The 16,021-nt window shown below is 35.6% G+C and overlaps 1 protein-coding gene across 2 annotated transcripts in view; it reads left to right on the plus strand.

Moving 5' to 3' along the window:
• Positions 1–16,021, plus strand: part of LOC106466333 (calbindin-32-like) — a 60,983-nt gene that overhangs the window by 8,320 nt on the left and 36,642 nt on the right. Inside the window, exons 2-3 of one of the 2 annotated variants that reach the window (XM_013926611.2) lie at positions 12,007–12,010; positions 14,137–14,222. Coding sequence is in view for 1 of the 2 variants with exons in the window: in XM_013926610.2 (XP_013782064.1) it covers positions 14,137–14,222 (86 nt within the window). In the remaining variant the exon portion in view is untranslated. The remainder of the gene's footprint in view (positions 1–12,006; positions 12,011–14,136; positions 14,223–16,021) is intronic. The other variant, XM_013926610.2, reaches the window with a different exon arrangement.

Raw genomic sequence — 16,021 nt, forward strand, 5'->3', positions numbered from 1 at the left:
TAAAGTTTCTTTATATAGTGTAACATTACACTACACAAGCGTTTAGGAATGTATGGATTGTAAAGTTTCTTTATATAGTGTAACATTACACTACACAAGCGTTTAGTAATGTATGCATTGTAAAGTTTCTTTATATAGTGTAACATTACACTACACAAGCGGTTTAGTAATATGCATTGTTAAATTTCATCAGGCATTTTAGCATTACACTGTACTGCTACAGATATTTCTTTAAGAGCATCCTCAATAATCCTAGGTATGCTTGACAATAATAATAAAACACAACAACACCTATTTACTTTACTTTTAACACCTCTTCTGGGTGTTACATGTACTCCAGTTTACGTTGCTTGTCTTCTGTAGTTTGGGATAAAAAATGTGGTGAATTGTTTACTCTTCTAATTCAACCGTTTTATTGTTAACTTGGAAATTTGATAAACTTAACGCGTTTTAAGTGTTGTAAATGGCTTACAGAAAAAGTTGTGTTTACGTGACAGACGAATAACATGGTAATATGAAAATGTTCCAAAACGGAACTAAAAGGCGTTATTTATGCTCAGAAATTCTACTCATCCCAGGTTCTGAAGTTTTAAATATCTCCCTGGCAACAGAAAAACCCAAAGTTGTAATTAATATGAAATTGTTCGTTTCACTTTATAAGCTACTTTGACTTGGCTACCTCTGTCATTTTAAATGTTTGCTATGCGTTCAGTTAGTACATACTAGCGCTGTATTCTCGCACAGGAAGAAACGTTTTCCACAAAATTACCGGAAATTCGCGTTATAACTCACAACAGTGTACGTCATAACTCTCACAACAAAACAAACTCAAAGATATAACGCAGTGCATGGTGTCCTGTTACAGCTGCAGTAACACTGATAGAGATATAACACAGTGCATGGTGTCCTGCTACATTGTGTCACAACTGCAGTAACACTCACATAGAGATATAACGCAGTGTGTGGTGTCCTGTTACATTCTGTTACAGCTGCAGTAACACTCACAGAGAGATATATAATTTATTTTGTACAGTATTAGTTCGAACTTTTCCATAGTGTATACATATCACTTAGGTGAGATGGGCTAAAAAAGTCTTACTTCTTTTGAAAATGCTTAATTTTTTTTAAATGAGCAGATTTTGTTGTTCATGTAATTTTGTTCCTTGGTGGGTCACGGTAAGCTTACGGACTTACAATGCTAATATCCGATGTTCGATTCCCCGCAGTGGATAGAAATCGGATAACCATTTGATAGCAAATAGCTTTTCTAACGTCAGAGAATAAATGAATGCTGTTGTCTGAATTGGTATTTTCTCGTTGGCCGACTTGGGAGGGTCAGGTTCTCATTGGATCTCTTCCTCTTGAGTCAGACCATTTCACCAGGTTTCAAAAACCGCGATTCTCATTACAAATATCGCATGATTTGCACTCGCTTCTTCTTTTCAACGTTGCTAAGCTAACATTCTGGAAATAACTGCAAGAGATACCATTAGCAATAGTGGATTTCTTGACTGAATCTAAATACTTTTATAAGGTAAAAGGTCAAGTATTTTCGTTAACTTGTTTGATAAACAACTGCTTTCTAAATGACAACAGGGACAAAGTACCACACGTCTTTTTAAAGATGTGTTAGTAGTTGTTGTCTGGTAAAATAAAGGAAAACTCAACTTACACCACACGTCTTTTTAGATGTGTTAATAGTTGCTGTCTGGTAAAGAAAGTAAAACCAAACTTACACCACACGTCTTTTTTAAGATGTGTTAATAGTTGCTGTCTGGTAAAGAAAGTAAAACCCAACTTACACCACACGTCTTTTTTAAGATGTGTTAATAGTTGCTGTCTGGTAAAGAAAGTAAAACCCAACTTACACCACACGTCTTTTTTAAGATGTGTTAATAGTTGTTGTCTGGTAAAGAAAGTAAAACCGAACTTACACCACATCTTTTTAAGATGTGTTAATAGTCGCTGTCTGGTAAAAATACCTCAATCCGCAGCCCAACATGCTAACCACTAGACGTCGCTCTTTCTGGTATATTGATTTACGGAATTAAATATTTATGGACAGTTTGTTACACAGAAATGTTCTTGTTAACTTATAAGAACATTATGTTTAAATAGCATTTGTTCTGAACTGTATAATTAGGCTGCTCGTTGTTAAAAAAGCCTAGGCGTAGCCTAGTAGTAAGTGTGCCTGGGCTGTGAATCTGAGGGTTCATGTTTCGTTTCCCAGTGATGCAAAAAAAGAGCCCGTACTTTGGGGCCATAGGTTTGTTATAATAGTGGCAGTTACAGTCCACTACTCGGTCATATAGGAGTAGTGCAAGGGTTGGCGATGGGTGCTGTTGACTAGCTGTGTTTCTTTCTAGTCGAAAATTAGAAGTTTGCATGAAAATTTTAAAGAAAGACTGGATTAAAAAAACATGATAAAAATTTATAATGAATGTTTTGATTACAATGACGTTATTTTGGAGAAGTTAGTTTCTGTGGCTTCGTGAAATGTCTCTAAACGTCATAGCCGGAGGGCCACGAAAACAAGATGTGAAATTAGTAACTAGAAACGTTTAAATGTATTACGAAAAGCGTTGCACGAAACGTTGGCAACAAACAAATTAAAGTTGATTTTTTTCCCTTTTAATTTGACGGATAGTTCCTATCAAGCACTTGGTTCAGTTTTTCTGTCACCACGCGAGCGATTAATCTAGTTTTGCTCAATCTTTTTTGTGACTTTAAAAATGTTATATGTAGTGTTACATAAAACATAAATATATATATATATATATATATATAACCACTACCGGAGTAAGAAACATAAAACCATTACCGACGTAAGGAACATAAAAACATTACCGGAGTAAGGAACATAAAAACATTACCGACGTAAGGAACATAAAACCATTACCGAAGGAAGAAAGATAAAACTATTACCGACGTAAGGAACATAAAACCATTACCGACGTAAGGAACATAAAACCATTACTGAAGTAAGCAAAATTAAACCACTACCAGAGTAAGGAACATAAAACCATTACTGAAGTAAGGAACATAGAACCACTAGTGGAGTAAATAAAATAAAACCACTACTGGAGTAATGAAAATAAAACCGCTACCGGCGTAAGGGAACATAAAACCACTACTGGAGTAAAGAAAATAAAAGCATTACCGAAGTAGAAAAACATAAAACCATTGCCGAAGTATGGATCATAAAACCACTACCTGAGTAAAGAAAAAAAAATCACTAACGCTCTTTTTTTTTTTCTCCAGTGACATGACACACACACACACATACATAAAAAAAAAAACAAAAAAAACAAACAGCACAATAATAAAATATCAATAAACCCCTGATATTATGAGATAAATTAAAGTAAATGCTGGCTAACAGTTTATAAACAACATATCAAATCAGAAGCCTGGTAATTTTAAGTCTAACTCGCTGCTTTCACCCTTGTCAGTGAATGACGAAACCGATATATAGTCTCACGTGCACCGTTCAGGTTTAAAACCTAATAACCTGAATCCCCTTCTGACAGTCTGAGTAACTGCAATATATCACAGAGTCGGTAAACTCTATATGTCAGGATGACCAAGGTACTCAATAGGCAAAATACAAATACACACTTTAAATAATTAACAGTAACAGAGAATTTTACTTTAAAGTACGATTGTCACTCACTTTAAGTTGTTTCTCTACCCAACAAGCACCAAAAACAATGCAAGAAACCATCGCTAAAATACCAAACCAGAAAGTGACCAACCCACCAAATTGTTCATCTTTCTTCTTCTTGTTTCAATTGATATAACTCTACAACTAATTTATCATTAATTTCAGTTAAAACATAAATACACTCTGTGTATTTCTTAGCACTGCATGATGTCATCATTTAGTCGTAATAACTAGTAGTAATTGAAAAAAAAATTCTTACAAATATATTATGTTCCTTTAAAAAGTTTAAGAACGGTGAAACAGGAATTACCAGTCAATAATATATGAATATTAGATGACTAACATATATATACACTCAATACCTTGTACACTATACAATCGATGTCTTTAGGGAGTCAACCAGTATATTATGTATGAAGTGAAGGAGTAAAATAAAATCAATACACGTAACACTAAATTTTTATACACACATTCTTAGAATAATTACTTTAAAAGGCACGGTGTTTTAAAATTATATGTTTTATTTGAAAATGCTGCTTTTCTACTTGTAATATTTTTTTTGCGCTTAGTGGGGGTTGTGTCTTAATCTACGCATATATTTATCCATTGCTATGCATTACATATAGAGAATTTAGTTACACAAATACTATAAATGTTCACAAATCTACATGGCAATCTCCAGCTGTAGTTTAACATTTTATATCTCTAACTAATAGGATCAGATAGTCAATAGCTATAGTAAATCACCATGAACCATATCAGCTAGCTACTAATTATGTTTATTATCATTACAATGTATAAAGTTAGCTACCGTATCAAGTAATCCTTTGCCCATTGTTAAGCATAAAAATATCCAGCAAGTAAGATAAATAAAACCAAAAATTGGGAATTTAAAAACCCGCAAATAGGGATCGTAAAAAAGTAAGGAAACAAGGTTGGGGATTCTGTAAACATTATTTACTCAAACTACAAATCCCTATTTTGACTCCACCAAATCTAATTCTAGGTAACCGCATGGAGCCAGAATAGGGGTTTGTAGTTTCAGTAAATAATGTATACAGTATCTCCAGCCTTGTTTCCTTACTTTTCACGATCCCTATTTACAGGTTTTTAAATTTCCAGTTTTTTTTATTTGTCTTGTAACAATATCATGGATCATGGTTATGTCAGGGTAAGCATCAGTGTAGTGTAATTAAGAGCCTAAAACTTACATACAAGGAAAACCAAGTTGAGTCAAAACATGTCTTGATTATTACAGACTAGTAAAGACTTTCTCTACGAGATCGGTCGAATTGACCGACCTCGTTACCATTTTGTTCTCGTGCAGTGTTACAGTGTAACATTAAATTTTGATATTTAAAGTCATGTAGAGATGATCTACGTATAGCTTTATCATCTCTACATTCTTGTTTCTATTATTTTTGGCACGGCCATCCCTACGTCATTTTACATTTACAAAATGTTTTTAGTACTTGTTTCTATTAAAATTAACAAATTCTTATCACACAGTGTAATGGCTACCTCCTTCTATCAAGCCAATGAAATTCTATCGTGCAAACCTATAATAAACGTAATCCTTTTTATCGGAAGCTACTTTTGTCGTGGAATCCGTTCTGTATTGTTATCTGCGATGTGTTTAAAGAATCATTTATAATAGATAGCACTGTTGTCACACCTGTGTTAACTGTATAAACATCTTTCATAGCAATGCTAGCGAGCCGGGTTTAATCCGTGCGATATCACAAAATATTCCCTGAACCTTAAACTGTGATGGCGTTGTAAGATTAACAGTCAATCTCTTAGTGTATATGGTGCGTGGTAGGGCGCTGCTGGTTGGCGACAGATAGCCTTAGCATTATTTTTGCCATAAATTCAAAAACGTACCCAAATACATTCTTTGGCGGTATCTTCAAAAATGTCCTGTATTACTTGTTTTTATACTTCCGAAAGTTTATCAATGTATGATTGCGATATATTGTTCAAGATTTTCTGTATTACTCCTCATAATTCACTCAAAGTTTAACACTTCTAGTTTCTATGTAAGACAATACAGTCTTAATAATATTCATACTGGCTAATCCATGGTTTTGAGTGTTCCATCAGCCCATTTTTCTCACCAGATATGCTACACTACATTACACACATGCTTGAGATTGCTGGAAGATGAATCCCTGTCCAACAGGTCTTGTTCGTTACGAAATAATATGATGTATAGCAACCTTAAGGTATCTGTCAGCATTCATGGTGCCATCAGTTTTATGTACATCTCTTAATACCATTGATTAAGCACACTTGAACTGGTCCCCTAGGAATGCAGATGGTGTACGTTAATCGTAATGCCTTTCTGTTATTGAACGAATTATTGGTGACAATGTTAATATGGATTCACCTGTAAAGAGCACCCTCACATTTCTCATCCCGTTGTTTAAAGTCTGATGCCCATTTAACATTTTGTTAGGTTATATCTCCTAGGTAGTGTTTTTTCTCAAGCTACACATCCATTGATGCCACTTATAATCACTTTTGAAGAGTTTGGGATTTCTAATTCGACCATTTTTATTATCAATGATACTAGTTTCTCATACCCTCTTCAGTTTCCATACAACTTATACTGAAACAGGAAATGTCGGGTGGAGTAATCTTCGCCAGACAAAACTTTGATTTCTAAACGTTTGTCATGTGCCGTATTTGTGATGGGAGCCATGAGTTCATTCACTACACTACTGCTTGGAATAATACGACTGTCTGTACTTTTGTAGTTAAATGCAAAACAATTCAATGTAAACTAACGTCACTGCACCGTTAAATAACCCCATAATTACTTCCATTTGTTTATGTATCTTAATAATATAAAGTTTAGGTATATTTAACACAACACACACATAAATATATAGAGCACAACAATATAAGTTGAGTAACTATTCAAGTCGCCTGTTTTGATCAAATAATCTATAAACGTATTTCCTGTACACCCTGAATTTACGAAATTTGACGTGAAACAGATTGAATATTTAATTCATAAAATCGTGGTAATACATGTTTTTCCTAGCGTAAAGCTAACAATGGCGTGTCTGCAGTTTGTCCACCGTGGGGAATATATCCCTGGATTTCTGCCTTTTATTTTTGTAAAATTATCGCTAACCCATCGGGGGACTAGAATACAGTTTGTGTTACTTAATTTGAATTTATATCAATATTATAAAGCATTTAATACAGAGAGAAAAAATCAATATTTCGGTCAAACAAGGAAAAGGTTTAATAAGTGTATAAATTATTTAAATATTTAGGTCATAGTTTGTAAAACTGTTAGGCTTTATGTCCAAATAAATTAGTTTTTATCGAACGTTTTCTTGAAGTGACAAAGAAAATTAAACCAGTAAAATCTATAAATATGTGAACAATCGTTATGATAAATGTTTACCGCCTGGAATTAAATTGAAACTTTCAATGTAATCAAATGACTATTTTTTAACAATATATGATTTGTTTGTACCTAGTCCTTCTGATTTCGGAATAACGAAGTATTGCCTCAAACGCCCAAATTTTATTTCCGTAAAAGTTCAACGTGATGTCTTAGGCGTCGATTGAAGTTGTCTAGAACATGGGCTCGTCACGACAGCGGTCCCAAGAGAGAGCTCTGCTAGCTTCAGCACCGTTTGGTCGAATTTCTTTCATTGAACTTGATAACACACACGTGCTAGTTGTATTGATTCTTACACTGTTCTTCTACAATGCAGTACCAGTATAGTTTCGTTTATTTTGTTTTATTTAGGAACATGATCACCAAAATGATTGGACTGTGTAAAACAAAATCCACAAAGGAAGGAGCTAATGTTTTAGCAGAAATCGATTACTACTTCTAAACACACAGTTTTATACAGTATCTGTAATATCCATAGCTTCAAGTACATTTTTGAAACACATTTTAAAAAAGGACCACATATGTTTAAATGTTGGACTTTATACACACGGTTAAGGTCCAAACATTATCAAATCTTCAGATAGAAACATGTGGCACAAAGAATATGCTTCACGACAACGCGACGTCTGTGTTACAAAATAATGACTATAGAGGTGCACTTTAAATAAGAAAGAAGGGCATTACCAACTTAAACGATATCTTAAGTGACAAGGACATTACCAACCTAAACTACATTTTTAGTGACAAGGACATTACCAACCTAAACTACATCTTAAGTGACAAGGACATTACCAACTTAAACGGTACCTTAAGTGACAAGGACATTACCAACCTAAACTACATCTTAAGTGACAAGGACATTACCAATCTAAACGGTACCTCAAGTGACAAGGACATTACCAACCTAAACTACATCTGAAGTGACAAGGACATTACCAACCTAAACTACATCTTAAGTGACAAGGACATTACCAACCTAAACTACATCTGAAGTGACAAGGACATTACCAACCTAAACGGTACCTCAAGTGACAAGGACATTACCAACCTAAACTACATCTGAAGTGACAAGGACATTACCAACCTAAACGGTACCTTAAGTGACAAGGATATTACCAGCCAAAACTACACCTTACATGACAAGGACATTACTAACCTAAACGGTACCTTAAGTGACAAGGACATTACCAACCAAAACTATACCTTAAGTGACAAGGACATTACCAACCAAAACTATACCTTAAGTGACAAGGACATTACCAACCTAAACGGTACCTTAAATGACAAGGACATTACCAACCTAATCTACATCTTAAGTGACAAGGATATTACCAACTTAAACGACACTTTAAGCGACAGGCGGTTGAACGGCCAGGTCAGAGACACCTTAGATTAGAACAGATGACTAGAGGGAGGGAAATCAATCAACAGGCGAATTGTCTTTCACAGTTATAACTCCTCCATAACTGATAGTGTGGAACGTATATAGTAGCGTATTACCGCTCGAACCTTGAACCTTTTGATCCACAGCTCGTCATCCCGACCACTAGGCCACGCACAGCCTGGGGCTCGTAAGAGGTTTTAAATGTGAAATTATGGTTCTCTTTCACGTGAAATCAAAACCTTTATTTAAAGTAATAAAAACTTTCAAGTGTCAAAGTTTGATTTGAAACAGAAATCTGTCTTTAGGGTAGATGAAAACTTTCAAATGTCAAAGTTTGATTTGAAACAGAAATCTGTCTTTAGGGTAGATAAAAACTTTCAAGTGTCAAAGTTTGATTTGAAACAGAAATCTGTCTTTAGGGTAGATGAAAACTTTCAAGTGTCAAAGTTTGATTTGAAACAGAAATCTGTCTTTAGGGTAGATGAAAACTTTCAAATGTCAAAGTTTGATTTGAAACAGAAATCTGTCTTTAGGGTAGATGAAAACTTTCAAGTGTCAAAGTTTGACTTCAAACCGCAATCCAAAGAAATAAACTTACCTGACCAGTTTCATTTTATGCTTAGAAAAAAAGTGAATTTAGAGTCTGATGAGGAGAATGTTGTGAAGATGTTTAAACGTACAAGCGTGCTTAGAGTGAGTTTAGAGTCTGGTGTGAAGAATGTTGTCAAAATGTTTAAACATACCAGCGTGTTTAGAGTCTGGTGAGAAGGGTGTTATCAAGATGTTTAAACATACCAGCGTGTTTAGAGTGAGTTTATTCTGGTGATAAGAGTGTTATCAAGATATTTAAACGTACCAGCGTGTTTAGAGTGAGTTTAATCTGGTGATAAGAGTGTTATCAAGATGTTTAAACATACCAGCGTGTTTAGAGTGAGTTTAAAGTCTGGTGATAAGAGTGTTATCAAGATATTTAAACGTATCAGCGTGTTTAGAGTGAGTTTAATCTGGTGATAAGATTGTTGTCAAGATGTTTAAACGTGCCAGCGTGTTTAGAGTGAGTTTAAAGTCTGGTGATAAGAGTGTTATCAAAATGTTTAAACGTGCCAGTGAGTTTAGAATCTGGTGAGAAGAGTGTTGCCAAGATGTTTAAACGTACCAGCGTGTTTACTGAGTTTAGAATCTGGTGATAAGAGTATTATCAAGATGTTTAAACATACCAGCGTGTTTAGAGTGAGTTTAAAGTCTGGTGATAAGAGTGTTATCAAGATGTTTAAACGTGCCAGTGAGTTTAGAATCTGGTGAGAAGAGTGTTGCCAAGATGTTTAAATGTTTTTATGTCTAGAAGTTGAAGTTAATTCTTTCACTTTTCTTGAACATGTTTCCTAAGGAATAAGGCATGTTTTTTGTTAGTTTGTTTTTTATTCACCGTGGGGCAGATCGCAGAAAAAGAAACAAACATAACTGAACTACATTAAGCTTTTACTAATGAGAAGAATTCAGTCTTTAGTTGCAACATTTACTTCAAAAAATTATTGTATCTTAATGAACTTAAATTTAGTTTTTCATGTCGCCACATTTGTGAGAGTAAATAAACTAGGAAAGTGACATCTGTTAAACCTTGCATAGCCAAATAATCAAACATACTGAGTAAGTTACAATTTTTCCTAGCGGAAAAAACGACGGCGAAAGGCCTTGATATTATTCTTTCAGAGCTTACATGTTGATAAACAGATGACTTTAATACACCAGTGACTTGATCCATTGTTAGCTTGTTGCAATATAAACATGACACATAATTAACAACTGTGCTGAAATTTGAAATGTACATTTCCTGCGAAATGGGATACTTTACTCCCACTGCTACTGAAACAAATAAGTCATGACATACAGAAGTCATAGCGAGTGGAACTGTTTATAGTTAGTCCACATAAAATGTTTACATCATATACAGTTTGATAAAAATAAATGATGTGATAGAGTTTAGAACGTGGTATTCAGACCAGTAAGCCTACTTAGAGCAGGTGAACTAGAACAAAAAATAGTTATGATGTGTTGTGCTGAAGGAGCTGAATTCTAAAACATTTGACTGGAGGACACTAGTCTGGAAGGCAGTAACTGAATTCTAAAACACTGGACTGGACGACACTAGTCTGGAAGGTAGTAACTGGATTCTAAAACATTTGACTGGAGGACACTAGTCTGGAAGGCAGTAACTGAATTCTGAAACACTTGACTGGAGGACACTAGTCTGGAAGGCAGTAACTGAATTCTGAAACACTTGACTAGAGGACGCCAGTGGAATTCTGAAACACTCGACTGGACGACACTAGTCTGGAAGGCAGTAACTGGATTCTGAAACACTTGACTGGAGGACGCCAGTGGAATTCTGAAACACTCGACTGGACGACACTAGTCTGGAAGGCAGTAACTGGTTTCTGAAACACTTGACTGGAAAACAGTCTAAGTAAACACAGGGAAACTAGCATAAAAGAAAAAATAATTCCTTAATGCAAGCTGGAGGATTATTGAACTCTGGATCACCGATTACTGAAACACAAGACACATCTGAGTTTGACAAGGAAACTCCTACAATACAAACCACTAAACAAACAAACTACTAAAACACTAGACAGAGAGACAAAAGAAAGCTAAGAAAATAGTCTGAATGAGACGAAAACCGTCTGCAACACCTGTCAAAAGTTATTAAGTTTTCCACTACAGCTGGAATTTTAACTTTCAGCTCAAAAGCACCTAATACTAAACATGGATTAAATGGCTATTTCAGAAACCCCTGTAGCTCATACAAAGCTGTTCTTAATGTTGAACTACTGGCCAGAAGGAGAGCAGGTTGAGTCCGGCTCTTTGAATCCAATAACAGAATTGACTGTAACTTTTATAACAAGCTAACAGCTGAAAGTACGGAGCATGTAAAACGGCATTACGTCTCGAACCTTGGACCGTGAAATTAGCACGCCAATTACTTGGCCATACTCGGTCCTCCTTCAAAGTTGACAGTCAAATATTATTTTTTTTATTCTGCATATTTCTACTACGAAGAACCAATTAATCAACTATCTGTGTATACTTATACCAATTGATCAACCATCTCTGTATACCAACTGATCAACCATTTGCATATACCAGTTGATCAACCATCTCTGTATACCAATTAATCAATCATCTCTGTATACCAACTGATCAACCATTTGTGTATACCAATTGATCAACTATGTGTGTATACCAATTGATCAACTATGTTTGTATACCAACTAATAAACCATCTCTGTATACCAACTGATCAACCATATCTTTATATCAACTGATCAACCATATCTGTATATCAACTGATCAACCATCTCTATATACTAGTTCATCAACCCCATCTGTATACCAACTGATCAACCATCTCTATATACTAGTTGATCAATTAGTCAGACCTACTGACCTTCATTATGAGATGCTGCTCTATTTCTGTCCTGCCTCTCTTACTCTTTTTCTGGTTCTCTTTGACTGGATCTGGAAGGATAATGGATAAAGGATGGTAATATATGTCTTGTTTGGTTCCTTGAATCAAACAACCTCCTCTCACAAACCCAATGTAGTTTTCGTCGACAGCGTTCCACCGGGATCACCTGATTCGTCTCGAAACTTCAATCAGGGAAGCCTTCCTCAAGAGAGAGCATCTTGTTTTTGTCTTCTTTTATCTTGAGAAGGCATATGACATTGCATGGAGGTTTGATATTTTGTGGGACTTCCATTCATATGGGTTGCGTGGCTATTTATCCATTTTTATTCACAACTTTTTACAAAACTGGAGTTTCCTCTTGGGGAGTGGATCGATGTTCTATGTTGAGGATCTATTGTACCCTCATATGTACCGAGCTGAACTATGGGTATCTGATCTATAGTTCTGCCAGACCCTCTGCCTTGAATATGTTGGTCCCTGTACACCATCTGGGGCTTCGGCTTTGCACGGGGGCTTTCCGCACTTTTCCAGTCCAGAGTTTGTACATAGAATTCCAAGAACCTCCGCTTCACCTCCACCATTTGCAATTTTCTTTACAATATGCTACCATGCTTCGATCCTTACCACAGCATCCTACCTGGAGTTATGTCTTCTTTCCTCGGTGGGCTGTGCTCTTTTGAAATACACAATCTGTCATTCTTCCTTTTGCTCTTCATATCCAGCCACAGTTGGCTGAATTGTGTCTGTCATTGGATGAAGATACTGAGTCCGATGATCAACCAATCCCGCCATGGCTCGTTACCACCCCACCTGTGACCTTTCTTTGAGTCATCTGAGGACGGTGGATCCTCTTGGTTGGAATTACTGTCTTCTCTTTGCCGAACATCTTTTAAATCATTCTTCTGTTCCAGTTTTTTACCGATGGTTCGAAGTCAGGTGACTCTGTGGGCTCTGCTATGGTTTGTTGTGGCTAGGTGGTTGCTCACAGAATCCCCTCTACAGTTTCTGTGTTCACTGCCGAGTTATATGCCATTTTTCTTGCCCTAGATTACGTAGAAGCTAAGCAATACACTAACTGTACTGTTTACACTGACTCTCTTAGCTCTCTGGCCCTGTAATCGCTTAATGTTAGTTCTCACCCTCTTCTCGTCGCTATTCAGAAACGAATGGCCCACTTTTCACTGTCTTCTGGCTCTATCCGGTTTTTCTGGATTCTGGCCATGTTGGTAATCGCAGGAATAAGCTTGCTGACATCGCAGCTAAGTCCGTATGCTCTGGTGCTCGCAGAGCCACGCCTATCCCGTTTATGGATTATGGTCGTGTGATCAAGGCCCGGCTTTGCGCCAGTTGGCAGTCGACTTTTCCAGGTCAAACTTGGTGTTGTTTTTTGGCCGTCTAGTTTCCGTATTGGTCACAGTATTTTTACCAATCGTTTTATTATATGTGGGACTGATCCCGCAATCTGTGGCCTTTGTGACACTTTTTACTTTCGTGGCACCGTTACGGACGTCAGTGGCGGCAGAAGTTCAGACATGCATTTTCTACGGGTTTCCCCTGACGTTGGACGATGCCATTGGTGATGGTTACACTGTCCAGCTCGATTGTGATTTCAGTTTTTTACCGGCCATGGGCCTTTTTACTTCTATTTCGATTTTTACTAAATTTTTGGGCTTTGCTTCTTTTTCAGTTATTTCCTTTTTACATTTTATTGTATTTCACTTGCAGCTTTTTTACTGGTTGTTTGGTGCAGATAGCCCAGTTGCTTTGTGCCAATAAAAGTCAAATAACCAAACAACTTTTCCTACTAGAAGTAACTCGTAGATGTAAATCCTGGTGTTTAAAGTATCACGAAACCCAATAAAAATGTGTGTTTTAAACTTATTTACACTCATTAGAGAAGTACTAATTCTAAAGCTCAGGCGGTCGATGGTTACACCTACAAAATGTTGCTACAGTCGATGGTTACACCTATAAAGAAATTTTACTGTAGATTCAGTCGATGGTTACACCTATAAAGAAATGTTACTATATATTGAGTTGATGGTTACACTTATAAAGGCTGTAAAAATTAGTTTGTATTATATATATAAATAACTTTATGATGTTACACACATCTAGTGATTTAGTAAAAGTTTTATAAAATAACTTTGAAATATAAATTTTTTTCTGTATCCATTTTATTGAATGTCCTTTTTCTCCAGGTAATGGTTACATTGAGGACAGAGAGCTGGACAATTTCTTGACAGAGTTCGTTTCCAGCGTTAATGTGGCAGACGTTGGTCCTGAGGTAGGTGATTTTTAACACACGCACGTATTGTTTTTGTGAGATTTCTTTAACATATTTTTATAGGGGGTCTTTGACAAAGAGTATTTTGCAAAACATATTATAGTATTTGTTTCTTTCAACTGCTCCCCGGTGGCTCCGCGGTAAGTCTGAGGGCTCATAACGCTAAAAATACTCTTGGTGACCACAGATAGCCCATTGTATAGTCTTGTGATTACAAAAAAATACATTCTTTTAACCCTAGATTTAAAAAAAAGTAAAATAGAATACAGTGGCCATAAATTTAATCCCACTAATTACTGCTGATGGTTTCCTATGTATTGTACACACTAATTACTGTTAAGGGTTTCCGGTGTATTTTACACACTAATTACTACTGAGGGTTTCCTGTGTATTATACACACTAATTACTACTGAGGGTTTCTTGTGTATTGTTCACACTAATTACTACTGAGGGTTTCCTATATTTTGTACACACTAATTACTGCTGAGGATTTCTTGTGTATTGTACACACTAATTACTGCTGAGGATTTCTTGTGTATTGTTCACACTAATTACTACTGACAGTTTCTTATGTATTGTACAGACTAATTACTGCTGAAACAATACACAAGAAACCACACGAATTACTGCTGACAGTTTCTTGTGTATTGTACACACTATACACACAAATTACTGCTGAGGTTTCTTATGTATTGTACATAGAAAATGAATGATTTCACCTACTTTTTCCATCAGTTCTTTACACTCTGTTTTATAAAATTACTCAATATGGTGCAGTAGCAAGGTTAAAATTTCCAATAAAAATCTTCTTTGCCCTCATTTCCTCAAATTACTGGCAACTGAAAATCTTTTTTTTTACGCCAGATTTATTTTGGTCCTAACGTAAAGTGACTCTAATGGTTCTGTATTAATAACGTCTCTTATCTAGTTCCCCTGCTGACAATGGTTAACGTCGTGACTTTCTATTGGTCAGTTTTGTTGCTGGTCGCGCTGGATTGAAATCAACTCATGCGTTTTCAGGGAAATTTCTCAAAACACATATTGAATTCTGTAACAAGATGAAAACCATAAAGAAACTACAGTTATCTTTTTTCAGATAGTTTTACAGATTAAGTCTATCTTACAAAGTTTCCTACAGTTTAAAAGTATCATATTTGATTTCCTTATAGTTTAAAAAACTACCATACATGGTTTTCTTAAATTTAAAAAACTACTTTACATGTTTATTTACAGTTAAAAAAGTCACATATTTGCCTACAGCATAAAAACTTACTTAAAAATTTCCTTACAGTTTAACAATTATCTTACAGAGTTTCCTTATAGTTCAAAACTACCTTACATAGTTTCCTACAGTTTCAAAACTACATTTTTTTACTTTCCTTATAGCTTAAACACTACCTTGAATAATTTTACTTTTAATAAAGTTTTATTTACCTAGTATTGCGTTTAACCAGGTTAACCTAGCGTCATCAAATACAACCACTACAATGTGAAAATTAGTAACCTAGGAAACAATGCAAACTAACGGATGCGTACGTTGGTAGTTGATTGGCTGGTGAAGCAGAAACCCGCTGTTGCTCGAAGTGTCAGAATAACATTGCGACATTTAACCCACTGAGATTATGTATTCATCGAGCACTGTTGAGCTTGTTCAAGCCTACAAGATGTTTGTATGTTGTACATATTTTGCCTTTTTATTTATTTTTGGTTGGATTATTTATTGTTAGAGACTACTTTTAACCACTTTTTCTGATAAATACGGATTACAACCAGGGGCGTATCTACGGAAAATAGCGCC

This window comes from Limulus polyphemus, unplaced genomic scaffold (assembly GCF_000517525.1).
Source record: "Limulus polyphemus unplaced genomic scaffold, Limulus_polyphemus-2.1.2 Scaffold2228, whole genome shotgun sequence".
Lineage (NCBI taxonomy): Eukaryota > Metazoa > Arthropoda > Merostomata > Xiphosura > Limulidae > Limulus > Limulus polyphemus.